This window comes from Salmo trutta, chromosome 33 (genome assembly GCF_901001165.1).
Source record: "Salmo trutta chromosome 33, fSalTru1.1, whole genome shotgun sequence".
Lineage (NCBI taxonomy): Eukaryota > Metazoa > Chordata > Actinopteri > Salmoniformes > Salmonidae > Salmo > Salmo trutta.
In genome coordinates, this window is record NC_042989.1 from 24,366,701 (window position 1) to 24,393,883 (window position 27,183).

The following is a 27,183-nucleotide window of genomic DNA, read 5'->3' on the forward strand; positions in this document are numbered from 1 at the left end:
CTCTGCAGCACTCCACCAATCAGGCCTTTATGGCAGAGTGGCCAGACGGAAGCCACTCCTCAGTAAAAGGAACATGACAGCCCGCTTGGAGTTTGCCTAAAGGCACCTAAAGACTCAGACCATGAGAATCAATATTCTCTGGTCTGATGAAACCAAGATTGAACTCTTTGGACTAAATCCCAAGTGTCACCTCTGGTGGAAACGTGACCCCATCCCTACAGTCAAGCATGGTGGTGGCAGCATCATGCTGTAGGGATGTTTTTCAGCGGCAGGGACTGGGAGAGTAGTCAGGATCGAGAGAAAGATGAACGGAGCAAAGTACAGAGAGATCCTTGATGAAAACCTGCTCCATAGCGCTCAGGACCTCAGACTGGGGCGAAGGTTTACCTTCCAATAGCTGTGCAGCAAAGCTTCCCATCCAACCTGACAGAGCTTGAGAGGATCTGCAGAGAAGAATAGGAGAAACTCCCCATATATAGGTGTGCCAAGCTTGTAACATCATGCCCAAGAAGACTCGAGGCTGAAATCGCTACCAAAGGTGCTTCAACAAAGTACTGAGCAAAGGGTATGAATACTTATGTAAATATATATTTTATATATATTTTCAAAAATGTCTAAAAAACAGTTTTTGCTTTGTCATTATGGGGTATTGCGTGTAGTTTGAGGAAGGATTTAAAAAAAATCCATTTTAGGATAAGGCTGCAACATAATAAAATTTGGAAAAAGTCAAGGGGTCTGAATACTTTCCGAATGCACTGTATATAAACTCCCAGTAATGTATTGGGTAAAACCCCAATGTTTCGGCATCACTGTGCCTTCTACAAAGTAAAACTATAAAACATTGTTTTCTGGATACATAATACAATTTCTGACACACACTCATGCTTATTATTAATGGAAAAAGTCTTCAATTGAGTGGTTTAATATGTGAGAATCACCTGTGGCAGTCAAGTTGCACATATTTCAGTGCACTTCCTGTACATGTTTGGGCTGACTTCTGTACATGCTCTAGAGTCTAAAGCTGCAGCCTGCCGCTACAACAAAGAGCTATGTGGTCCACAGCGTTGACAACGTTCCCTCACAGAGGCACAGAAGTGAGACCAGAGAGAGGAACTGGGGACCAATGACTCATTTGGCAATTACAACTAAATGTTGATGACACAAATTTTCCCATAATAACGGTCTCATTGCGATACACAGAAGATCTGAATCAAAATGTCTATCGACTGCCTGAGATTCTCCTTTACCAAGACCTTACCCAATTCCCGAATGGCGCCGCGATCTAAGGCACTGCATCTCAGTGCTAGCGGGGTCACTACAGACCCTAGTTTGATTCCAGGCTGTATCACAACAAGCCGTAATTGGGAGTTCCATAGGGCGGCACACAATTGGCCCAGCGTCATCCGGGTTAGGGGTTGGCCGGGGTAGGCCATATATATATTTATTTATATATATATTGGACCCATCCACCCCCCCCCCCTCTTCGGAGGACAAAAATAAACTTCTTTTTTTTAACTGTTTTTTATTTTGTTGTTACATGTAAATTATACACACATTTTACATACATGCCACTTTTCTTTTCTCTTTTTTTTACAGTAGTTACATAGCAAGAATAAAGTAATTTGATATTTTATTTTTATTGATCTAGATAGATATTACTTATACATTATACATCATGTTTTCAGTCATAATTAATATAGAGCATTCACAAGTATTCACACACTAGGAGAGAGGTACTGTCTTGACCCATTTACAGAGGAGCCCAATGTTCCCTGTGTAACACACAGCTGCATGGGTAGCACCTGTCAGAGCCACTGCAGAACAACCCTCAACCTTTCAACGACAGGAAGCCCTTTGGGCTGCTATATCTCCACGGAGGTGTGTGTGCACGTGTGTGTATGTGTATGTGTGTGTCTGTGTGTGTGTGTGTGTGTGTGTGTGTGTGTGTGTGTGTGTGTGTGTGTGTGTGTGTGTGTGTGTGTCTGTGTCTGTGTGTGTGGGTGTGCGAGTGTACGTTTGGATGGCAATGCATGAGTGAGTGATGAGATCTTCAAATATAAAACTCCCTGCCTGAAAAACTCACTCAACATCCTATTGATTCTTATGTTCTTTCCAAAAGTAGTGTTATATTTTTAGTTGCTGTTTTTGATAGGATTACTAGATATCTAAATCATGGATAAAGCTGCTCTGGCTGTAGACCAGTGAAATCGCTGACACCCTGTTGAAGAGCACATTGGGGAAGTTTCATGAGGTACGTCTTTAACCTGATGTGCTATATAATGCACTCATCTATATTGGTGTGTTCTCCCATTGAAAGCGTCATTTATCAGGATGATTGTACAACAATGTATACACTTGTCTTCTACAGTAAATGAGCAGTCAGAAATGTTTAGGCTATATTCAATATTGAGAAGATGTTAACTGTACTGAAAAAAACAACATTTGGCTTGGCTTAAAAGGTCATACAAAACAACAGGGGAAAACCGGTCACTTAAGTTAAAACATCTGGTTTGGTGAACGCAATTCTTCTGGTTATTATGCTTTTATAACAAGTTGACACACAATTGTTTAGGGTTTTTGTTTGTCAGGGACGGATCTGGTGACCAAGAAGGACTTTGTGATTTAGTATCCATTTTTATAGCAAATCATCACAGCTATAGAGTTTGTAATATGCATATGTAAAACTTGATCATTTCATGAAAGCAACAACATATTATCAGAGCAGTCTGACAGATCAGTTGATGTACTTATGGAAGGCCATCTTGTCGATGTAATTCATGAAAACAGCTCTGTGAAGAGCAATGCAGGTTAGTCATACCACTAGGTAGCCTAAAGAGCAGTGTGTCCAGTCTCCACCTCTGTGTGACCAGTGTCCAACCTCCAGTATGACCTTCATCACACCACACAGCATCGCAGAGAGTGGAGGTGAAACAGACAGAATCAAAAACAATGTCTCGACAAATGCAGCACAACATAATGATAATAAAGCCAACAAACCAAAGGCAGCGCACTGTGAGTCACACAAACCAATCTGGCCTTTGGCCTTGAGAGGAGGGCAGCCCACCAGCAGCTGAATATGATTAAAATATGAAACCAAGGGGAATCCCTTCAAATGGAACATTTTGACTTTGTTTCGATTTATTTCTGTAAGAGGCTGCCAGACAGAAGCAGAGAAGAGATGCCACCCAAAAACAATCCCTCTTGTCCTCCACCATTCCGTCCCTGAGCATCCCAGTGTAGGGGTAGACTATTGCTACCGGGGTCAGGCATTTCCCGACCCGTCAGATTTTCTCACGGATTTGTGCCCTTGGGACAGGCGGCGACTCCAACTAGCCCACTGACCCCGTTACATGAGCCGACCAATGGGATAGGAGTGTAGAACGGGCCTGAGAGCACAGGGTCATACTGTACTGCTGAGGGGCAGAGCACTCCATCCGCACTGAGAGCGCGCCACACATGGTTTAACACTGGATTAGTACGATTTTACATATAATCACATTTTCTATCAAAGTATCCAAACTATGATTCATTCCGAAATGAAGTAAAATAATTATAACACGAAATGTACCTTGTGAAAGATTTAGTAATTTGGCGTCTCAACAAAAAAGGTCTCATTAAATTACACTACATGATCAAAAGTATGTGGACATCTGCTCGTCAAACATCTCATTCCAAATTCATGAGCATTAATATGGAGTTGGTCCCCCCATTGCTGCTATAATAGCCTCCACTCTTCTGGGAAGGCTTTTCACTAGATGTTGGAACATTGCTGCAGGGACTTGCTTCCATTCAACCACAAGAGAATTAGTAAGGTCGGACACTGATGTTGGGCGATTAGGTCTGGCTCGCAGTCGGCGTTCCAATTCACCCCAAAGGTGTTCGATGGGGTTAAGATCAGGGTTCTGTGCAGGCCATGGAAAGCCATTTCATGAAGCTCCCGACGAACAGTTCTTGTGCTGACATTGCTTCCAGAGGCAGTTTGAAACTCGGTAGTGAGTGTTCCACTGAGGACAGACAATTTTTATGCTCTACGTGCTTCAGCGATCCTGTTCTGTCAGCTTGTTTGGCCAACCGCTTCGCGGCTCAGTCGTTGTTGCTCCTAGATGTTTCCACTTCACAAGAACAGCACTTACAGTTGACCGGGGCAGCTCTAGCAGGGCAGAAATTTGACAAACTGACTTGTTGGAAAGGTGGCATCCTATGACGGTGCCACGTTGAAAGTCACTGAGCTCTTCGGTAAGGCCATTCTACTATGTTTGTCTATGGAGATTGCATGTTTGTGAGCTTGATTTTATAAACCTGTCAGCAACAGGTGTGGCTGAAATAGCCGAATCCAGTAATTTGAAGGGGTGTTGACATACTTTTGTATATACAGTATAGTGTATATTATTGGCAAATCTTTTCATTGCATCTGTCAGCATCTTAAGTCTGTCATATCCCAGCAAACTACACAGTATATGGATCAGTTCTCAGTCCCATGCAGTTCCTCATCACATTACTATTGGACGAGGCCTATATACAGTTTACTGAAGGCGTACATGCCAATGTGTTGTAGTATTTGAAATTGCGATGGGGGATTTTTTTAAATCCTGATACACTCTGGTTGTTGTGTATTGATGTGAAGCTACACAGAAACAAGAATGTATGTTTAATACCTCTTGATCCATTTCACCTTTTGGTCTGGCAAAGATTATTACTTAATTTTTTCACTCTGCTGATTTAGTCATCTCAGGACATCCTGAGTTGTTTGTCCAGGGCTGGGGACTTAAGGGATATTAGATGTTTACATGAATGTTAACATAAAATACATTCTGGGCAAAACGTTTTTCTTATTAAAGAGTTTGTTTATGTACACTTCATTTGATTTATTTGAAATTCGAAGGGATCTGAAGTTGAACAGCTCTTTACTTTTTAAGAGGGTAATATAATAAGCTACAGCTATCTAGTTCACTAAGTCTCTTGGGAACCAAGTCTAAGTATGAGGCACTAAGTAACTATATTGTTTAACTCAAGTACTCGAAAATTGTTATTATACTTTGTCAATCAATCTCTTCTATTATGTGGTGATGTAAATTGACAGAAACTCTTGACCATGTTTCAGGTAAAATGGGATGCAACTATAGTTCAGATTATGATGATGACTGGATAGAGAACCTAGACGAAGTGTGTGACCACTGCAATTGCCCGATTCCCCCCAAGTCAGCTAAACTGGTGAGTGTGTTTCGACGGCGGCATAGCGTCTGGACGTGGCTGGGTAACTGAAAGAAATGTGCCAAAAGAATTCACTTTTTGTCCCGAATACAAAGTGTTATGTTTGGGGCAAATCCAATACAACATGTTACTAAGTACCACTTTCCATATTTTCAAGCAGAGTGGTGGCTGCATCACGTTATGGGTATGCTTGTAATCGTTAAGTACTGGGGAGTTTTTCAGGATAAAAATTAACAGGATGGAGATAAGCACAGGCAAAATCCTTGAGGAAACCCTGGTTCAGTCTGCTTTCTTCCAGACACTGGGAGATTAATTCACCTTTCAGCAGGAAAATAACCTTAAACACAAGGCCAAATCTACACTGGAGTTGCTTACCAAGAAGACAGTGAATGTTCCTGAGTGTCCGAGTAACAGTTTTGACTTAAATCTACTTTAAAATCTTTGGCAAAACCTGAAAATGTTTGTCTAGTAATGATGAACAACCAATCTGACAGCGCATGAAGAATTTTGAAAAGAATAATGGGCAAATGTTGCACAATCCAGGTATAGAAAGGTCTTGCCCAGAAAGACTTACAGCTGTAATCGCTGCCAAAGGTGATTCTAGCATGTATGGACTCAGGGGGTTGAATACTTATCTAATCAAGATATGTTAGTGTTTTATGTTTTATGAATTCTTTACAAATGTTCACATTTTTCTTCCACTTCGACATTACAGAGTATTTTGTGTAGATCATTGACCAAAAAATTACAATTAAATCCATTTTAATCCCACTTTGTAACACAACAAAATGTGGAAAAAGTCAAGCGGTGTGAATACTTTCTGAAGGCACTGTAGATTACAAATACAGGAGAAGAGCACATGTGAATGCCATTTTGTGGTGGGTCAGTTTGTTGGCACAAAGTAAACATTACGTAAAACCTGTTAAATGAAATTTAATCTTAATCTGGTTAAGGTGAAATTGTTTTCTACCGTCAATTAAATTGTAAGTGTTACTGTTCTCATGCAAATAACAACTTGAACTTCCATATTGTTAGTACACTGAATGACAATCTTTGAATTCTCAAGTGGAAACCTAGGTTATTTTACTGAACCTTAACCTGCTTTGCTCTTATCAGTACATAGATCAACTGATCCCATACCCCTCTCATCTCACGCCTCCCTCTTCCCCTCTACCAGGTATGTTCTTATACATGAATATGTGGGTAAATATGTGCCATCTTCTTGTGGGTCAAATCTGATCATTACGGTTTATGTTTTCCTAACCCATGCGGGTGTTGTGTTGTGCAGATAACCTGGTGGTTGCCATATACAGCTATGAACCCAACCACAGTGATGACCTGGGATTTGAGAAGGGAGACAAGCTGAAGATCCTCAATAAGTAAGAATAGGGGAGGATGTGTGATGATGCCATTTACTTTTTAGAGGATGTGGTATATTTGTGTAGGTATGCAAAAGTGTGTAGTTGTTTGACAAAGCATGACACATTGCCAAGGCTTGGAAAGTATGATATAGTGAGATAGTGTGTGTTAGTTAGAACAGCTACACTACATGTAAGTGTTGTTGTTGTGTGTGCTGTCTAGGGACGACCCGGAGTGGTTCATGGCAGAGTCGCTCATCACAGGCCAGAAGGGCTTCATCCCATACAACTTTGTGGCCCCCCTGAACTCCATGGAGATGGAGACGTAAGTCAATTCAGAAAGTCAAATAACTGTATTTCAAGTCACGTAGGAAGAACATACATCACCCAACAGCGTCTAACTCAACCCCAACACCATCTCCCCATACACAACAGTCAACACCCGTTAAGGGAAAGGGATGTGGTTTTGTTTGAAGTTCTACGCCTGTTTCTTGTGTTTCAGATGGTTTTTCAAGAACCTCTCCAGAAACGATGCCATGAGGCTCCTGCTAGCTCCGGGTAACACACAGGGCTCCTTCATGGTCAGAGAGAGTGAGACCACCAAAGGCTCCTTCTCCTTGTCTGTCAGGGAATTTGATCCGAACACGGGAGACACGGTCAAGCACTACCGAATCCGCAACTTGGATACTGGTGGTTTCTACATCACCACAAAGATATCCTTCAACTCCCTGAAAGAGCTGGTCCAGCATCACTCACGTACGTGCTATGACTCACATCCTGTCTGAACTCCTGGAGCGATGCCTCCAGTCAGAACACAATAATATACATCAGCCAAACAATACATATAGCTTTGGTACCAAAAACCATTACCATACCATCAATAGTGCACATACTCGTCTGTTTTAAAATGTGAACTGTATAAGGTGGCATTGTTTGACCTTTGACTCTGCTTGTGTTGTATGTGTCTGCAGGTGAGGCGGATGGCCTGTGCACCCGGTTGATGAAGCCCTGCCAGTCCCGTGTGCCCCAGAAACCCTGGTGGCAGGACGAATGGGAGATCCCCCGAGAGTCCCTCAAGATGGAGCGCCGGCTCGGGGCCGGGCAGTTTGGGGAAGTCTGGATGGGTGAGTAAAGGAAATATTGTACTTTTTACTCCATACATTTTCCTTGACACCCAAAGGTACTCGTTACATTTTGAATGCTTAGCAGGACAGGAATAGTCAAATTCACACACATATCAACAGAACATCCCTGGTCATCCATACTGCCTCTGATCTGGCAGACTCACTAAACACGCATGCTTCGTTTGTAAATTATGTCTGAATATTGGAGTGTGCCCCTGGCTTTCCATAAATTTAAAAAACAGGAAAGTATATTTTAAACCAAATACTTTTATACTTTTACTCAAGTAGTATTTTACTGGGTGACTTTTACTAGTCCTCTTTTATTAAGGTATTTTTACTTTTACTCAAATATGACAGTTGGGTACTTTTTCCACCACTGTTCAGGCTATATACAACCTACAACCACAGTGGACATTTTCAGAATACAAATGAGTGTGTTGGTTTACATAGATGCCCTAGATATAAAGCAACCAGTTGCTCAATCTGGCTTTGGGCCTGTCACTCTGTGTCTGCCAGAGCAGCTTTAGTTTAGGCTTTAGTTCTGCATTGTGTGTAATTTCCTAAATACTGCCATGACTGCACGGCTTGTTTGAGCTGGTATAAAGTCTCTTGGGATTGATGTCAGGTATCAGTTGGATTATGCAAGAGACAGTGAGCATTCTAGGTTGAAGATCTAGTCAAAATCCAGAGTCTGTAGCTAAGTCTCTCTGAAGCTCTTCACATGTCTATATTAGTTCATACATGTATGTCTATATTACAATATTTACTATCGCCTCCCATTGTGACCCTAAAGTCAAACATTACACAAGAAACTTCAATGTCTTGATGGTGAGAATATATTTTAATGTAATCTAAACCCTCCACGCTATTTTTCCAGTGGAGGGGGAGATTTCCCTATCGTCCATCTTCATGTGTGTGAACACAATGCTACATTCAAAACAACCCCCTGTATCAGAGCTCAAAATAGCCTGCCATGGAACTTTGTATTAACAACTTCCTCCTGCATGCGATCTTGGCAACATATTAGTTTTTCCTTTCCTCATCCGAACAGCAGCAACTGAATACACCCACATCGTTGGGGTGATTGTTGTTCCACATTAAATGTTTATCCATGCATGTCAGATTGGAAAAAAGTTCATCACCATTTTTGTTTTAGATAAAATGTTGAGAAGAATGCTTTCAATAACAAAACAAGTTGATTCTCACCATTACAGCTTAGGTTATACAACTCAGCTAGTTGAGAGTGACCGAGAGTGAACTTGCATGTCCTCAAGTGACACTGTCATAGGCCTACACATCGTATACTACACTACTGAATAATAACACTGTAGTGTGATAGTAGTATTACTATATACTGTATATTTATTTACTGTATCACCAATGGCCTTCCTCTATGCTGCAGGTCTGTACAACAACCACAGACGGGTGGCCATTAAGAACCTGAAGGTGGGCACCATGTCCGTGGCTGCCTTCCTGGCCGAGGCCAACCTGATGAAGGAGCTGCAGCACCCGCGCCTGGTGCGCCTCTTCGCCGTGGTAACCCAGGAGCCCATCTACATCATCACAGAGTTCATGGAGAACGGTGGGTGTCACTGTCTAGGATTACATTGTTATTAGGCTAATGGTCAATGCTCATCTTTCAGGGTAAGACTAACTCCCTATACAATAGGTAACCTTGACTCTATTCTATTCAGTTCTGTTCTTCTATTTTGGTGAACCTGAGGCACTTGCGTTAACTAAAATAATCAAATCAACAAACGTGAACTTTAACTCTGTTTTCCCTGACCAGCCGGGGCCTCTGATGTCTACACACCAAACGGAAGTCTGTTCTGACTGGAAAAGAGTGATGTCAAATAGGAGAGTGGTGATTCACCGTCTCATTGTTCAGTGATGGGGCCTGTGTCGACCCCCATGGGCGCGTGGCTCCATTCCAGTGTCAGTACACAGACCACCCCCCCAGACCCCATAATCCCCCAGTCAGACGAGGCCTTTCAGCCACTGTCCAGTGACTACTCTCTTTCTCTCCTCACACAACAAAGAGAGAGGCTGCCTGTAAAAGGGTAGCAAACCCAGACCAACAAAAATGTCACCATGGTTACAGGTGCACTGCACAGACTGAAAACGTAACTTCATAGAATAACAACAATATGTTCTCTCCAGTAGCCTCTGTCTTAACCTCTGACTACTGTTAGTATATCCCCTGCATGTTTTCACATTGCCCTTGTAACAGTTTAGCTTCCGTCCCTCTCCTCACCCCTACCTGGGCTCAAACCAGGGGCCCTCTGCACACAGACAACAGTCACCCTCGAAGCATCGTTACCCATCGCGCCACCATAGCCGCAGCCCTTGCAGAGCAAGGGGAACAAACACTTCATGTCTCAGAGCGAGTGACGTCACCGATTGAAACGCTATTAGCGCGCACCACTGCTAACTAGCTAGCCATTTCACATCGGTTACACTCACCCCCCTTTTGACCTCATCCTTTTCCGCAGCAACCAGTGATCTGGGTCAACAGCATCAATGTAACAGTTTAGCTTCCGTCCCTCTCCTCGCCCCAACCTGGGCTTGAACCAGGGACCCTCTGCACACATCAACAACTGACACCAACGAAGCATCATTACCCATCGCGCCACAAAAGCCACGGCCCTTGCAGAGCAAGGGGAACAACTACTTCAGGTCTCAGTGCGAGTGACGTCACCGATTGAAACGCTATTAGCGCGCACCACCGCTAACTAGCTAGTCATTTCACATCGGTTACACCCTCAAAGTTTGTTGTTGCCTTTTTGAAGTCCTTACATTGCGATAGACAATAACAAAGCACATTGGAAGACACTGTCACTGGTGCATCAACATCTTCAGTATGTAAGTGCTCCGAGCTAGTGAATGTCGGGCCTTTGTATAGTCCTCTATAAGCTGTCTCTTTGTATGTGATTCACGTGTTCACAGATACAATTGTTGCCTCTGTTGTCACTAGAAAGGACGGCTTGATGTTCCCATCCTCTCAATTTGTCCTTTTTTTTATCACTGAAGATACAACCGGAAAATTACAGGCGTGGCACCCTTAACATCCCCTGCAACCTTGGTTTATACCGTGACCTTGGCTTCCACCGCGACCTTGGCGCACATACATCAAAGGAGTCCTTCTGGAATGAAGCACAGAAGCCTGTTGCCTTTCTTTCCTGGAACAGTCATTCCTCTTTTCTTAAGGCAATTCCTGCTGCTAGCCTTGGCTGGCTGAGGTCCTGTGGCATCGTTCTGTTCTAATCAAACACAACATAGAGATGGAGGAGCCATGGCCTGTCAAATAGAAGCCATGCATCACATTGACTGAAGGTGAACGAACTTCCCGTGAATGTTAATTTTCTAATTTAAAAATCTATGTCTGAGACATCTAAATGTAGTTTGAATGGCAGTGTTGAGTGTCATTGATCTTTCCCACAAGGAATTTCACTGAACATAGTTTGAGATAACATTATCTGTATCTTATAATAATTCCACCTACATTTTTTTAGGTCTTGCCAATTCATTGATAAAATGTTTATTACATTCTAAAATATGTGAGAATAACGTGGACATTGCCTGACTAAATAGATTGAATGCATGCATGCTGATTTTTCTGTAGCCTATGTGGCCGACACAGAGACACATAATAAACCCATGAATAGCGGTAGCATTCATCTCAACATTTGAATCTCATCATCACTTTTTATAATGACAGTGACCAAAAAACGGGTAATTTTTTTAGTGGATGGATTTGTATTGGACGCCAACTTGAAACCAACATTAGGTGTCGTCCTCATAATAACCACACTTGGTTTTACCGCAACAGAGTAGTGCAACACCCTTTAAATGAAGTGACGGGAAACAAACGAAAGTGGCCACATCGCTCACAAAAACTGATCAAAAATGTAATCACGGGTAATTATAAAGGGAGCAGGAGAACTTATAAATTGGCTACAATAATTACAATAACTTTTCAAGCACCAAGGAAATGTCTGATTTTCAAGGGTTGGCCTATTCCAGTACAAATTCATGTTCAATAGTCTAATTCAAGCCCCTTGTATTGTTTAAAATTGCAGGTGTAACATGGAAAACAAAATGTATTTATCATGTTATTTCATTAATAGATCATATTATGAATAAGCCCACTAGACTGGGTAATTTGTTGTCATTATATCCAGAATAATTCATAGGAATAGCGTTGGGTGTTGCTCAATAGTCTGTCCTATACAATTGTGCACAGTAGACTCGGTGTCCAAACCCGAGGTACCAAAACATAAGAAAACATGAACTCCTTACCTTGATGATTTCTCTGTTAAACCTAACGAGACCCTGCTGTAAATGAAACAGACAACAACAGATGATCAGCATCAGTTCTCTAGGGATATTAGATTCAATGTGTATCCAGGCACAACATATATTCTGGACATTCCTCACAAACACCTTTTTTTCCATCACTTGGGCTGTTGTTGCATCACTTGCCCTATCACAACAGTTGTTCGTCACTTGACTGTCAATCGGAAAATTCCTTCCTGGATCAGATGATCCACACGGGTCCGGTGTGGCTCAGTTGGTAGAGCATGGTGTTTGCAACGCCAGGGTTGTGGGTTCGTTTCCCACGGGGGACCAGGTGGACCAGTACGGAGAAAAAAATGTATGATATGTAAGCATTCACTACTGTAAGTCGCTCTGGATAAGAGCGTCTGCTAAATGACTAAAATGTGAAATGTTAAAATGTTAAGTGTGAAAATATCACAGCTTAACTAACCAAATGGCATTCAACAAGTATTATGCAAAATTACTGAAGAACCACATTAATGACAGTATCGATTTAGGTTTTAAGTATCAAGGTAAGGTGGCTTTTTTGGTTAGATGCACTCGATTTTGCAATGCCTACATTATTTTGGATTTGTGTGCCCATGAAAACTGTTTTCATGCCATACCATAAGGAGACACTAAATGTTATGTAGTTACACTGCATTTCTGATATCTCTATACAACAAACTGTCCAACAGCTAGATCCATGATTCTTACACGGTTCAAGTTAAATGTATAATTTAACTGATTAATGCTTAATATATGTATAACGACAACTTACACTGCCATAAATGCAAGGATTTTGGACAAATCCTTGAAGACACCAACCATGATAAAGGGTTAAACAGGTTTTAAATCAACTCTTGAATTGTATTGACTATAGCTATGATCCCCTTATATCTTAATGTAATGTCATGAAGAAAAACATTTGCTGATTATTATCAATGACTTATCAACAGCTGTAACAAGTTGTCCAGTGTAGGAAATATTCACTGGTACCCTAGTTTATAGAAAGACCCATATGTCATTTTAATTACTTGATCACACTTTATTACAGGCGCTCTTGTAGATTTTCTCAAGACGTCCGAGGGATCCAGAATACCCATCAACACCCTCATAGATATGGCGTCTCAGGCAAGTCCCCTGCACTTTACTTCAATCTCAATAGCTCTCTATACACTGTCTCCCAAACTCTGTCTCACTATCCCCTCCATTCGCTCTTTCATTTTCTATTCTCTCTGTATGATCCTCGTCGACAGGAAACAGCCCTTGCTATTATGAGGCTTACACTAATCTCACTGTAACAATGGAGACCCCTGTGTGAGGTTTATTAACAATAACACCATAAGTCTAGACACCTTGACACAAATCTAACTGTGTCACCACCACTGTGTTACTCACCTCTTGAACTTCATAAGATCAAGAAAGCAGTTCTATTGCTGTTTGAGCCTCTCGTATAAGGACAAATTACTTATGAATAGTTTGACGGTCAAATATTGGGCCAAAGATGGGAGAACATCTGCTTACACCAACATCTAATTTAATTGGGCTACACTAACGTAATGTTATGGTTCAATTATATTAAAAAACACGAGCTGGCGCACACCCAGAATAATAGTTTGTGTGGAGGTGCTGACTAACGGCGAATAAACTAGAAACTATCAAAATAAAGAAAGTCTCACACTCCATGTATAACCTCCCAGCAATTGAATGGGTATTTACCAACGTTTCGGCATCACTGTGCCTTCTTCAGGGTTCAGCCACATGGAGGTGTAATGGGGTTACAGGGATGTCAACTAGCCAAGCTCAGAGTACTCTCAAAGCCGCCTGTTGCAGAGGAAGAGCCGACTCTATGGAAGGTATTATGGAAAAAGACAACGTTCCTGAGCAATGGCTAGAACACTGATGGCATTCAGCATCATACGTTGCTGTGAGCACGTAGTGAGTCCTGTAAGAAATGACTCTGGCCCAACAGTGGAAACTCTGTCTATTGTATCGTGCTATTGAGAGCAGGGCTGCCTGTTTACAGCCAGAAGATCTTCACATCAACTGAAAGTGAGGGCAGAGGGGCATCTAAGATAGTTAGGGCTAGGGTTAGGGTTACTGCCAGGTTAGGGTCGGGGCTTCTTGAAGATGAAGACTTTGTGTTATACTGTGTTTTTTGTGTGACGTGAAAGACAGTGAAACAACATGAACCCTAGAGCTAGTGAGTGAAGATTTAGACATTTTTGGGCATGATGATGAGGTCAAGTTCATACAACACACGCACCTCTCGGTTTTCTCCCAAGGACCTCGGGCCCCATGACGCCTATTACGTCTGAAATATGCACCAATTTCTGCCTAAACACACACACACACACACACACACACACACACACACACACACACACGTACATGAAGGGGGCGGTGAGAACACACTCATTGCTACCACAGAAAACTTGCACACTCTTACCATCATATGTTTCATAATCATACTCATTTTTCTCACACAGGAAATGTTATGGTTTTACCTTTATTAAAAATTAATTTAGGGAAAAGACAAATATGATTAGATCAGCCACAATTATAACCTGCCTGTGAAAACTGAGTGGAGCACCGAGGTGAGGAACAGAGATTTGACCTGGGAAAGTGGGAACCTCCCTGTCACAGGAATCTTCCTCTGCCCTGTCTGTCTCTAATACACACAAACACGCGTGTGTGCGCACTCGCACGCGCACACACACACACACAGAGTGTATTCATAAGTCTTTGCTAGGTAAAGCCCTGCCTTATCTCAGCTCACTGGTCACCATAGCAGCACCCACCCGTAGCACGCGCTCCAGCAGGTATATTTCACTGGTCACCCCCAAAGCCAATTCCTCTTTTGGCCACCTTTCCTTACAGTTCTCTGCTGCCAATGACTGGAACGCACTGCAAAAATCACTGAAGCTGGAGATTCATATCTCCCTCATTAGCTTTAAGCACCAGCTGTCAGAGCAGCTCACAGATCACTGCACCTGTACATAGCCCATCTGTAAATAGCCCATCTGTAAATAGCCCATCCAACTACCTCATCCCCATACTGTTATTTTATTTTTTTATTTTGCTCCTTGCACCCCAGTATCTCTACTTGCACATTCAACTTCTGCACATTTATCACTCCAGTGTTTAATTTCTATATTGTAATTATTTAGCCACTACGGCCTATTCATTGCCTTACCTCCCTTATCCTACCTCATTTGCACACAATGTATATAAACTTTTTCTATTGTATTACTGACTGTATGTTTGTTATTCCATGTGTAACTCTGTGTCGTTGTTTGTGTCGCACTGCTTTGCTTTATCTTGGCCAGGTCGCAGTTGTAAATGAGAACTTGTTTTCATCTAGCCTACCTGGTTTAATAAAGTTGAAAAAATAAATAAATAAATCCTTCCTTATGTTGTACTGCCTACTGCAGGTGGCTGAGGGAATGGCCTACATTGAAGAGAAGAACTACATCCATCGGGACCTACGAGCAGCAAACATCCTGGTGTCTGATGAGCTCATCTGTAAGATTGCTGACTTTGGACTCGCAAGACTCATTGAGGACAACGAATACACAGCCAGAGAGGGTAGAAGGACATTCCTTAGTTTACACTATAAAAATGGATGTGCTTGAATGTTCTGAGTGCTTTCTTCTTTGCCAGGAACTCTCTCTGTACTATAGCCCCACCAAGTGTTCATGTAGAATGCATTGGGTGCTATTGAAATGAACATAATCATAAAGTAAACCTATTTCACTTTTCAGGTGCCAAATTCCCCATTAAATGGACAGCACCTGAAGCTATAAACTACGGAACCTTTTCCATCAAGTCAGATGTGTGGTCTTTTGGGATCCTCTTGACAGAGATAGTGACGTATGGTCGTATCCCATATCCAGGTATTTGACTGAGGATACTCCACACCATTCTCCAAATAGCACCTGTATACAGTAATACTCAAAAATCACATATTTTGTTCACCAAAATACAACACTTTTCCCATATAATCAGCCAGACTGCATCCCCATCTCTTGTCTTCTCCCACTGTCAGGCATGAGTAACCCAGAGGTGATCCAGAACCTGGAGCGCGGCTACCGGATGCCCCGATCAGAGGACTGCCCTGAAGGTCTGTACAACATTATGAAACTGTGCTGGAATGAGAGCCCAGAGAACCGGCCAACCTTTGAGTATCTGAGGAGCGTTCTGGAGGACTTCTTCACAGCAACAGAGGGGCAGTACCAAGAACAGCCTTGCTAAGGCATACAGACATGGGATAGGAGAGGTCATGACAGACATTAACTCCAACTGTTAAAACAGAGATATAATCCCAGTTAATATGCTTTTGATACTGTCTGTCTGAGAACCTTGCCGGATCTCCTTTCAAAACACACTTTGTAATGTTAGGCTCTGTAGACAGACAGATAAACACCTAATACTTTGAAGAAGGATGCAACGAAAGCATATATAGTGTAACATTTTTGAAGGCTCAAGGAAGATACCACAGTACTTCTGTATCCTCCAATTTCTTTGACATTTCATGTTATTTGTTCCATTTTGTACTGTTTTGATATTGCTATAATCTATTTGTATATTTTGCTATGCGTTTGAAGACTATAAATGGAAGATGACATGATGTATCTTACAAAAGCACACATGTTAGGCCTACTCTGTTAATTTACCTGTTAATGCCATTGACAAAAATTCATATGAAAGGTCAATGATGCTCATTAAATAAAAAGTAAAGTAAAACATAAAAAGGAATGTAAACATGAGCAATAAGTGTTTTATTTTTAAGATCCCTACCTGAAATCCAAACCGTCCTTGTTGTGGCGGGATGCGTCTGCAACGCCGTCTACATCGTAAACTACGACTTGATTGGTTCAAGTGACGTTCTACAAAGTACCCGATTGTATACACCCCTTTTCCCAAGTACAGCTGCCGCTTTTCTAACCCACTGTAGTCTGATGTAAAATGGCGCTGAGTTCTCAAGGAACAAAGAAAAAAGTTTGCTACTATTATGATGGTAAGTACTCATTTTGTTATACATCGAGTTATTGTACAATGTGCCATGTTAAAGTGGTGGAAATGGTCAGATTTGTTGTGGTCAGATTAGCTAGCTAACTTCGATGTGCAAACGTGCAGCATCTCTAGCTAGCTAACGTTAGCTTTGTGAAAGAGCGAGGCATTTCCAAATTCTGTACGTTGATCTTTGAGAAAATGCTGACTATTGCCAAATATTATTCTCCATTTTGTAATAACGTCAAGTTACTTGTCCAGAATGTATCTTTTCGGTCCTTGATAGCTAGCCTGTACAAAGGTAGAACCGATTAGTTAGCCATCTAATTAGCTTATGCAAGCATTAGAATCCACAAAAACACTAAGCTAGCGCTACATTAGCTAGCTATACTAGCAAGCTAACAACGTTAGCTACTAGCTAACCTATTTCACTTCCTAGACTTAATAAGCTTGCGATTTATAGTGATTTTCTACCAAAAAAATGCATACAGTTTCGTTGCATTGGCCAGATTGCTTGCTTAGTGGCCGTCCATTCTCCTCACATGTGCATAGGTTGGTCAGAAGTGTTACAATTAAAGTGATACGAAGGGATTTTGGATAAAGGGCCTCGTTTCCTAAATGGTCATAGCTAGAAGGGATCCAACTTTTGTCAGAATTGACTTTTCATAGCAGGTTTAGGAGAATACACGTAGTAGATGAGGGTTTGGAAAAGAGTTTGGGTTAGCGAAAACGCAACAACAACAAAAATATCAAGTTTTGAATGCATTTGACATGCTGTTTCCCAAGTATATATGACCGCCGAAATTCCGGGTAGTATCTCTTCAATCAATGAAAATATTGTTTGTTACTGCAAATCACTTTTGGTCCATACACAGTTTTAGAAGGTGTTATGGCGGGTGCAGTGAAATGCTGATGTTCAATCAATACAGTAAATGTAAAACAAGTGTATATATATATATACACACACACACACACGACCAGTCAAAAGTTTGGACCTACATTTTTTTTGGAACGAGTAGGTAATACTATTTTCTACAATGTAGAAAAATAGTGAAGACATCAAAACTATTAAATAACACACATGGAATCATGTAACTAAAGTGTAAAACAAATCAAAATATATTTTTTATTTTAGATTCTTCAAAGTATTGTCTTGACAATAGCTTTGCACAGTCTTGGCATTCTCTCAACCAGCTTCACCTGGAATGCTTTTCTAACAGTCTTGAAGGAGTTCCCACAAATGCTGAGTACTTGTTGGCTGCTTATCTTTCACTCTGTGATCCAACTTATCCCAAACCATCTCAATTGGGTTGAGGCCAGGTCATCTGATGCAGTACTCCATCACTCTCCTTCTTGGTCAAATAGCCCTTACACAGCCTGGAGGTGTGTTGGGTCATTGTCCTGTTGAAAAACAAGTGATGGCCCCCACTAAGCGCAAACCAGATGGGAGGTGTATTGCTGCAGAATGCTGTGGTAGCTATGCTAGTTAAGTGTGCCTTGAATATTAAATAAATCACTGACAGTGTCACCAGCAAACACCATCACACCTCCTCCATGCTTTGCTGTGGGAACCACACATGCGGAGATCATCCGTTGACCTACTCTGCGTCTCACAAAGACACGGCGGTTGGAACCAAAAATCTCAAATTTGGACTCGGACCAAAGGACAGATTTCTACCGGTCTAATGTCCATTGCTTGTATTTCTTGGCCCAAGCAAGTCACTTCTTCTTATTGGTGTCCTTTACAAGTGGTTTCTTTGCAGCAATTTGACCATGAAGGCCTGATTCACAGTCTCCTCTGAACAGTTGATGTTGATGTCTGTTACTTGAACTCTTGTACGACTGCACATGAAGAAACTTTCAAAGTTCTAGAAATGTTCCAGTTTGACTGACCTTCATGTCTTAAAGTAATGACGAACTGTCATTTCTCTTTGCTTATTTGAGCTGTTCTTGCCATAATATGGACTTGGTATTTTACCAAATATGGCTATCTTCTGTATACTACCTTGTCACAACACAACTGATTGGCTGAAACACATTAAGAAGGAAAGAAATTCCATAAATTAAGGCACACCTGTTAATTGAAATGCATTCCAGATGACTACCTCATGAAGCTGGTTGACAGAATGCCAATAGCGTGCAAAGCTGTCATCCAGGTGGCTACTTTAAAGAATCTCAAATAGAAAATACATTTTGATTTGTTGAACACTTTTTTTTGGTTACTACATGATTCCATGTGTTATTTAATACTGTTGTCTTCGCTATTATTCTACAATGTAGAAAATAGCAAAACATTATGAGCAGGTTTGTCCAAACTTTTGACTGGTACTGTATATATTTTTAATAATCAAATGAAGTACAGCAGTAGATAAAGGCTATGCTGTACAGAACAATTTGCTAAGATGCATTCATTGGACATCTGCTGATGTCCACTTTCTTCCTTCAAAGGTGATGTTGGGAATTACTACTATGGCCAGGGGCATCCCATGAAGCCACACCGTATCCGCATGACACACAACCTCTTGCTGAACTACGGTCTCTACAGAAAGATGGAGATATACGTATGTTAAATCCTGGAACTATTCATAAGAGCAGCAGAAAGCCTGCAAACTCAGTAGTTCTGAATGGAGAGGTTAATACCTAGGTAGTGAGGTGTCAGTAACTGATCTTCTCCCTGTCTGTCTCAGCGACCTCACAAAGCCAATGGAGAGGAGATGACCAAGTACCACAGTGACGACTACATCAAGTTCCTGCGTTCCATCCGGCCTGACAACATGTCGGAGTACAGCAAACAGATGCAGAGATGTGAGTTTTAGGCAGAGAGGATGTCATGTCTCAATATACCTATACATTTGAGCAGTAGCCCATGAAAAGTCAGAAATAAATACTTTGAAAAGCCTCTAGGCCAGCTTTGTCCTTGTGTTTTTGCTGCTTTTGAGATTAACACATTTTCTGCAATTCTCACACAGTTAACGTTGGTGAGGATTGCCCTGTGTTTGATGGCCTGTTTGAGTTCTGCCAGCTCTCAACAGGAGGCTCTGTTGGTAAGTTAATATACAGGTGTAGGTTTTAGATGAGACACATTTTGCCTGGATAGTTTGAATATTCTCTGGCTTACTTGGCCTCTTCTGTGGCTGTCCATTACAAGAATGTAGCCATAGTTTCATGCTCTCTGATTGATTCTGATTGGCTTCTCTTCCCCTGTGTTTTAGCTGGAGCTGTGAAGCTAAACAAACAGCAGACAGACATTGCCATTAACTGGGCCGGAGGCCTCCATCACGCCAAGAAGTCTGAGGCGTCAGGTTTCTGCTATGTGAATGACATTGTGCTCGCCATTTTGGAGTTACTGAAGTGAGTAGAACTGCTCCACTGCAGTTCATCAAGTTTGTGAAATGTAGGGAATGATATACCCTACGGATCTCAATAGTAACTTCACTTTGGGACACTGCAGGTACGCCATATTTAGGAGATTTTTCTTCAACCTGTTGATGGTAAATCTTCTCTTCCCCCAGATACCACCAGAGAGTTCTGTACATAGACATTGACATTCACCATGGAGATGGAGTGGAGGAAGCGTTCTACACCACAGACCGGGTTATGACTGTGTCCTTCCACAAGTACGGAGAGTACTTCCCCGGCACTGGAGACCTGAGGGTGAGGCTGTCATGTCATCAGGGGATGCAAATTGGTGGCATTGTTTATTAAATGATGTCCAAAGGATAGATTTAATTCATACTTAGAAAACTTCACAGCCTGGTGAAATGTAGTTTCATAATTGCTTTGTTGGTCAACTTTGCAGAGCTTGTGCCCACATTTGTAGTTGACTTTGTCTGCTTTGTTATCTCAAGGATATTGGCGCAGGGAAAGGCAAGTACTATGCCGTGAATTACCCTCTGAGAGATGGGATAGATGACGAGTCTTACGAAGCCATATTCAAGCCTGTAAGTATACTAACTTATCTTGGCTGTATTTAATCTCTCCCCTCTGTAACTCAAACAGACCCAAGTGTAGATAGACCACATTCTACTTCCCATGTAGCCAACCAAGCTCTTCTCTGTCATGGTACCCCAATGGTGGAACCAGCTTCCAGAAGCACCTGAAAGGGAAAGGGGGATACCTAGTCAGTTGTACAACTGAATGCATTCATCTAACTGTCGTTCTGGGTAAGAGCTTCGGCTAAATGACTAAAATGTCAATTTAATTTGTCTGTGTGTGCAGATCATGACTAAAGTGATGGAGATGTACCAGCCTAGTGCAGTGGTTCTTCAGTGTGGAGCTGACTCTCTCTCGGGAGACAGGCTTGGCTGCTTCAATCTCACCATCAAAGGCCATGCTAAGTGTGTGGAGTACATGAAGAGCTTCAACCTGCCCCTGCTGATGCTGGGTGGTGGAGGCTATACCATCCGGAACGTGGCCCGCTGCTGGACCTATGAGACAGCCGTGGCCCTAGACAGCTCCATACCAAACGGTGAGCTCTCCTGCTGCAAGCTATACAAAAATAAATGGTTGCACATACATTTTTGGGGCCCTGAAGGTGGCAGTGTTGGGGTTTTACCCAATAAATTACTGGGAGTTTATATATAGTGTGCGACTTAGTGTTTTATAGCTTTATAGTTTATTTGCTGTTAGCACCTCTACACTAAATACTTTTCACTGGGTGTGCTCCAGCTTCTTATTAGTCATCCTGCTGCACTATGTACTTTTACTTTCTAGTGTTACTATGTTTACAGTAGTATTTGACAGGTCTGAGGGGCATGAGTGTTTTAGGATAGATTCCACTACAGTAGACGTATGTCACTGCGTTGATAACATGCATTTTTCTCCACAGAGCTTCCATACAATGATTACTTTGAGTACTTTGGGCCAGACTTCAAACTGCACATCAGCCCCTCTAACATGACCAACCAGAACACCAACGACTACCTGGAGAAGATCAAGTGAGTCGTTGACCACACTTTATTGTGCTCTTTATGCCTACTGTACGTAATTAGAACAGTATTTTTGTTCACTATCATACTATATTAGTCATAATGAAGTAATGTCTTTAGATTTGGGTCATAAACAGTAACCGTTATGTAAACTAGTTATTGACGAGGTAATTTCAGATACCGCATAGGTCATATTACGGCACTTGTTATACATATTATCCCTGACCTTGAGACGTGTATCTATGACGGTATTTTTGCCACTGTTAGTTGACGTGATGTCACGTAGGTTAATGCGTCTCACGTGTATGTGTCCATTCAGGCAGCGTCTGTTTGAGAACCTTCGAATGCTGCCCCACGCCCCCGGGGTCCAGATGCAGGCCATCCCGGAAGACGCGGTGCAGGAGGACAGTGGAGACGAGGAGGAGGAAGACCCTAACAAACGCATATCCAGTAAGTCCCCTGTCCAAATGTTTAGACCTGACTGACAATGAAAAGAAGTCTGTCAAATACAGTGCAATTGGAAAGTATTTAGACCGCTTAACTTTTTCCACAGTTACATTACAGCCTTGTTCTAAAATGTATTAATTTTTTTTTACCCTCAATCTACACACAATACCCCATAATGACACAGTGAAAAGTTTTTTTGAAATGTATAATAAAAAAAAAAACATGCCTTAATTACGTATTCAGACCCTTGGCTATAAGACTTGAAATTGAGCTTAGGGTGCATCCTGTTTCCATTAATAATCCTTGATGTTCCTACAACTTGATTGGAGTCCACCTGTGGCAAATTCAATTGATTGTACATGGTTTGGGAAGGCACACACCTGTCTATATAAGGTCCCACAGTTGACAGTGCATGTCAGAGAAAAAAACCAAGCCATGAGGTTGAAGGAATTGTCCGTAGAGCTCTGAGACAGGATTGTGTCTGCACAGATCTGAGGAAGGGTACCAAAAAAATGTCTGCAACATTGAAGGTCCCCAAGAACATAGTGGCCTCCATTCTTAAATGGAAGAAGTTTAGAACCACCAAGGCTCTTCCTAGAGCTGGCTGCCCATCCAAATTGAGCGAGAAGGGCCTTGGTCAGGGAAGTGACCAAGAACCCGATGGTCACTCTGACAGAGTTCCTCTGTGAAGATGGGATAAACTTCCAGAAGGACAACCATCTCTGCAGAACTGCACCAATCAGGCCTTTATGGTAGAGTGGCCAGATGGAAGCCACTCCTCAGTAAGAGGCATGACAGCCAACTTGGAGTTTGCCAAAAGGCACCTAAAGACTCTCAGACCATGAGAAACAATATTCTCTGGTCTGATGAAACCAAGATTGGCCTGAATGCCAAGTGTCACGCCTGGAGGAAACCTGGCACCATCCCTATGGTGAAGCTTGGTGGTGGCAGCATCATGCTGTGGGGATGTTTTTCAGCGGCAGGGACTGGGAGACTAGTCAGGATCGAGGGGAAAAATGAACAGAGCAAAAGTATAGAGATCCTTGATGAAAACCTGCTCCAGAGCGCTCAGGACCTCAGACTGGGGTGAACGTTCACCTTCCAACAGGACAATGACCCTAAGCACACAGCCAAGACAACGAAGGAGTGGCTTTGGGACCAGTCTCTGAATGTCCTTGAGTGGCCCAGCCAGAGCCCCGACCTGAACCCGATCGAATATCTTTGGAGAGACCCGAAAATAGCTGTGCAGCGACGCTCCCCATCCAACCTGACAGAGCTTGAGGATCTGCAGAGAAGAATGGGAGAAACTCCCCAAATACAGTTGTGCCAAACTTGTGTCATACCCAAGAAGACGAGGCTATAATCGCTGCCAAAGGTGCTTCAACAAAGTACTGAGTAAAGGGTCTGAATACTTATGTAAATGTAATACATATGCTAAAAAAGTTTTTGCTTTGTCATTATGGGGTGGTGACGATTTACTCCATTTTAGAATAAGGCTGTAACATAACAAAATGTGGGAAAAGTCCAGAGGTCTCCTTCCTGAATGCACTAAATGCAGTGAAATGTTGTTTTACAGGGTCAGCAATAGTAGTACAGTGCCCCTGGAGCAAATTAGGGTTAAGTGCCTTGCTCAAGGACACAGATTTTTGTTCACCTTTGTTTCGGTTACTGGTACAACGCTCTATCCTTTAGGGTATCTGCTGCCACAAGCCTACACGTTTTAAAATCTGACCAACACAGCCACAACACATGCTTCTCTTGGTAACACAATCTTTGCACCATTGGCATGCCTACTTTTTCTCAGAATTAACATGAGAAATATACCTTCTATATGCCCCCGCCACGCAAATCTTTGTCCGAGTTACTCACAGATGAGATGCTCATGTCCTCTTGTGCAGTTCGCGCCCATGACAAGAGGATAGCGTGTGACGAGGAGTTCTCAGACTCTGAGGACGAGGCTGAGGGTCAAGGGGGCGGACGGAGAAATACTGCCAGCTTCAAGAAAGCCAAGAGAACAAAGACTGAAGAAGACAAAGAAAAAGAGGGAGAAGAGAAGAAAGCAGGTGATGAAAAGAAAGCTGATGACAAGAAAGGTATCTCAATCAATTCTCTCTCATTTGTGTGGAATACTCTTGCTTTTTGTGTGGTGCACAACTGCAGTCATCTAACATTTTGAAGCCTTATAGACATTAAGTTCTAGATCAGGCATACCATGTCCCATTGAGGATAATTGTTTATTTGTTGCTTTATGATAGAAGTAAAAGAAGAAAAGGTGCCAGAGGAGGAGAAAATGGACACAACAAAGGGGTTAGCAAACGTTCATTTTAAATGTTTAGGGAATATCCGATAGTCAATGTGTTAAGTCATTTTCCCTCTGTTCAACAGGCCAAAAGAGGAGTCCAAGACACCGTGAGGAGCTCCTAGACATCTTTTTAAAGCAATCACACCTGGGCCCAGTTTCCCAAAAGCATCTGAAGACTAAGTTCGTTATAACGATATGGTTTATTTCGCTTTTGGGAAACCGGGCCCTGTTGAGAATAGTTCTGTTTGCCAGACCAGTCACCTTTACTGGCTGCTGCAAGGGAAAATCCCACCCCTCCAGATTGAAATGGGCTAAACATGTATTTTCTAGGACACTTAATGTTGCAATTTTTATAAGTACTGCTGTTTTTGTATGCTTTAAGCCCATTTCGCTTCATCCTATGAATACTACGCCCCTTACCCAAACAAATGTAGTCTACAGTATATTAAAGGCCTTTTTTAATTTAAATCATAGATATGTTGACATCTCTTGTACCCCCTTTTGTATTTTGTCGCACTGTTGTCCTGTGCCTTTGGAAACATAGTTGAAGCATGACATGATGTCCACTTCTCAAAGATGTATTCATTCTGTGTTACCGGCTAAAGCTACTCTGAGCAATATTGTCCGGAGGATAGAATTAACCTGAATACTACAGTACAGTATGTGATAAAACAGAAATAATCCCATGACTTCCATGTATTGTAGTTTGTATTTTTAAAGGTCATTGTTTAGTTCCAATAACTATTTAGGACCCAATTTCAATGAAATCAGTATTCCTGGATTATTTCCCTAGAACATGATGTTCAGCAATTGTATTTTGGTAAGGGCACATTCCTTTAAATTCAAGCCAAGCAAAAATGTCATGACATCTGATTTTATTCTGCAAACATGAAATTGAAGATGTCTTCCCAGGAGTGCTTACAAATATGAAGGGCCACACATTTGAAGACTAAGAAACCAATGCTATGAAAATCTACAGCTATATACTACGAATGCATTGAACATCTTCAGTTGCAAAACTACTTGATGTATTCTTTTTTGGTTTACATCTGTCCATCTTGTACATTAATTTCTAGTGGATAGACCATGTGTTCAAGAGGAACTAGCCTAATTAATGTAGCGAACTAATCAACAATGGCATTATTTTCAATTAACTCTGCAACTGCTCCAATATGACTTTCCATGTGCCAAAACATTTACATAGTAAAAGTGATTTCATGTTGAAGCCCTCAAATGGTATTCACTAAGATTGTTTTACAGCTTTTTAAAAAACGTTATCATTTACATGTGATACAGCACCTGTGATAATCTGAAGTACCTAAAAGGCCACTAGATGTCATGTGATACAGTTCTGGTAAACCTCAACCGTAATATACCCACCCTTTGCAACCCTACTCCTTTTCCATGGCAGGAGAAACAGGTTAAGTAAACAATATTTGCAGTGACACATCAAGAGGTTAGTCTTGAACATATTCCTTTCAAGAAACAGCAATCATGTGACAAGAACCTCAAATTTGGCCAGTTATTCAATAGCACTACCGCCAGTCAACATACAGGAACCATGGGTCCTGAACAGTCAGTGCAGATGGTGGATTAGTCCCTATAGTTCAGACCCATTCACTCGTCTCTGTCGGTGAGTCAGGCTTCAGCAGTTCATGTTGCTCTGCCGGCTCTGACTCAGGAGTAGGCGACACCGGTAACATTTCACCGGGAGTCTGAATGCGCACCTGCAACAAAGGGGTGTAAAAACATGATCCGCACACCCACACATTAGCTATAGTGAAACATGACACGCACATTAGTTATGAAACCTTAAGAGCAAAAATAGTTTCTATTGGACAAATTCAGGTAGGTCCCTCCTGTTTTGTAACAATAGGCATAATGAATATGCCCCCTGATCAGCAGACGGTCAGTAAAATGTTTAGCATTGCCGTTTGTAAGTGAAGACAAGACTTTGACCTGGATACGAACAAATGTCATCCAGACGCCTCAAGGCTGCATTAGCCAACACCAGAGAGCCGTATATAAAGCAGGCCCACACCTAGAGTTCAGCGCTTTAGATCTGAGAGCTAATACAAATCTTCAGGCCTCAGACAAGGTAACTCATGCATGTAAGGGTAGTTAACGTACCCTTCTGCCATTGACAATCTTCCTTCGTCTTCTGCACGTACAGAGGCGGAGGAAGGAGGTGCAGACAGCGAAACAGCGGCCTGAGAACACCACTTCCACCACACACATTAGAATGAGAGGAACCCACAGAATAATAGTAGTTTCCTAGGGAGAACAAAGGTGTGTTAGTACGGGCTTGTAAAGTATAAGTCTGTATGTAAACAAACAACCTCGCATTATTAAATTCTACTGTTGTGTGCATTTATTGAAGTTAAAAACATAAGTGCATGTCAATAGCTTTTGATTAAAATACTTACATAGATCCTTGTGGGGTCAAAGGGGCACTCGTTGACACTGGAGTAGCCAATCGC

General features: G+C 41.9%; 3 protein-coding genes and 1 long non-coding RNA gene across 4 annotated transcripts in view; 2 read left to right on the plus strand and 2 right to left on the minus strand.

Annotated features, from left to right (window-relative positions):
- Positions 1-1,965: 1,965 nt before the first annotated feature.
- lck (LCK proto-oncogene, Src family tyrosine kinase) lies at positions 1,966-16,777 on the plus strand. The gene is made up of 12 exons (XM_029730425.1): positions 1,966-2,251; positions 5,102-5,211; positions 6,328-6,388; positions 6,500-6,590; positions 6,793-6,894; positions 7,072-7,325; positions 7,541-7,693; positions 9,096-9,275; positions 13,068-13,144; positions 15,448-15,601; positions 15,778-15,909; positions 16,062-16,777. Exons 2-12 carry the CDS (start codon positions 5,107-5,109, stop codon positions 16,265-16,267), a joined length of 1,515 nt encoding a protein of 504 aa, XP_029586285.1. The 5' UTR covers positions 1,966-2,251; positions 5,102-5,106; the 3' UTR covers positions 16,268-16,777.
- On the minus strand, positions 10,706-12,254 carry LOC115172728 (uncharacterized). The gene is made up of 3 exons (XR_003871477.1): positions 12,137-12,254; positions 11,993-12,028; positions 10,706-10,990 (listed from the first exon to the last, which is right to left on the minus strand). It is a non-coding gene; the product is annotated as an uncharacterized LOC115172728 (long non-coding RNA).
- A 131-nt stretch (positions 16,778-16,908) lies between the features above and the next one.
- LOC115172722 (probable histone deacetylase 1-B) lies at positions 16,909-25,392 on the plus strand. Its single transcript, XM_029730426.1, has 13 exons — positions 16,909-17,033; positions 19,475-19,587; positions 19,714-19,831; positions 19,996-20,070; positions 20,239-20,377; positions 20,539-20,680; positions 20,875-20,967; positions 21,245-21,494; positions 21,855-21,963; positions 22,274-22,404; positions 24,300-24,494; positions 24,657-24,708; positions 24,787-25,392. Exons 1-13 carry the CDS (start codon positions 16,982-16,984, stop codon positions 24,812-24,814), a joined length of 1,497 nt encoding a protein of 498 aa, XP_029586286.1. The 5' UTR covers positions 16,909-16,981; the 3' UTR covers positions 24,815-25,392.
- A 169-nt stretch (positions 25,393-25,561) lies between these two features.
- tmem54a (transmembrane protein 54a) overlaps positions 25,562-27,183 on the minus strand; it is a 12,011-nt gene continuing 10,389 nt past the window's right edge. The window contains exons 4-6 of the mRNA XM_029730435.1: positions 27,130-27,183; positions 26,834-26,977; positions 25,562-26,430 (exon numbers count right to left, since the gene is read on the minus strand). The exon at positions 27,130-27,183 is cut by the window's right edge and continues 135 nt beyond it. Of these exons, the coding sequence (XP_029586295.1) occupies positions 26,311-26,430; positions 26,834-26,977; positions 27,130-27,183 (318 nt within the window). The 3' untranslated portion in view covers positions 25,562-26,310. The remainder of the gene's footprint in view (positions 26,431-26,833; positions 26,978-27,129) is intronic.

What these genes read in the sequence shown, in the direction of transcription:
- LOC115172722 (XM_029730426.1), top strand. Translation starts at nt 16,982, where the DNA reads ATGGCGCTGAGTTCTCAAGGAACAAAGAAAAAAGTTTGCTACTATTAT. An exon ending in GACTACCTGGAGAAGATCAA is followed by an intron (nt 21,964 to 22,273) that starts GTGAGTCGTTGA and finishes GTGTCCATTCAG; the next exon opens with GCAGCGTCTGTTTGAGAACC. An exon ending in CCCTAACAAACGCATATCCA is followed by an intron (nt 22,405 to 24,299) that starts GTAAGTCCCCTG and finishes CCTCTTGTGCAG; the next exon opens with TTCGCGCCCATGACAAGAGG.
- lck (XM_029730425.1), top strand. Translation starts at nt 5,107, where the DNA reads ATGGGATGCAACTATAGTTCAGATTATGATGATGACTGGATAGAGAAC. An exon ending in GCTGGTCCAGCATCACTCAC is followed by an intron (nt 7,326 to 7,540) that starts GTACGTGCTATG and finishes ATGTGTCTGCAG; the next exon opens with GTGAGGCGGATGGCCTGTGC. An exon ending in TGGTCGTATCCCATATCCAG is followed by an intron (nt 15,910 to 16,061) that starts GTATTTGACTGA and finishes TCCCACTGTCAG; the next exon opens with GCATGAGTAACCCAGAGGTG.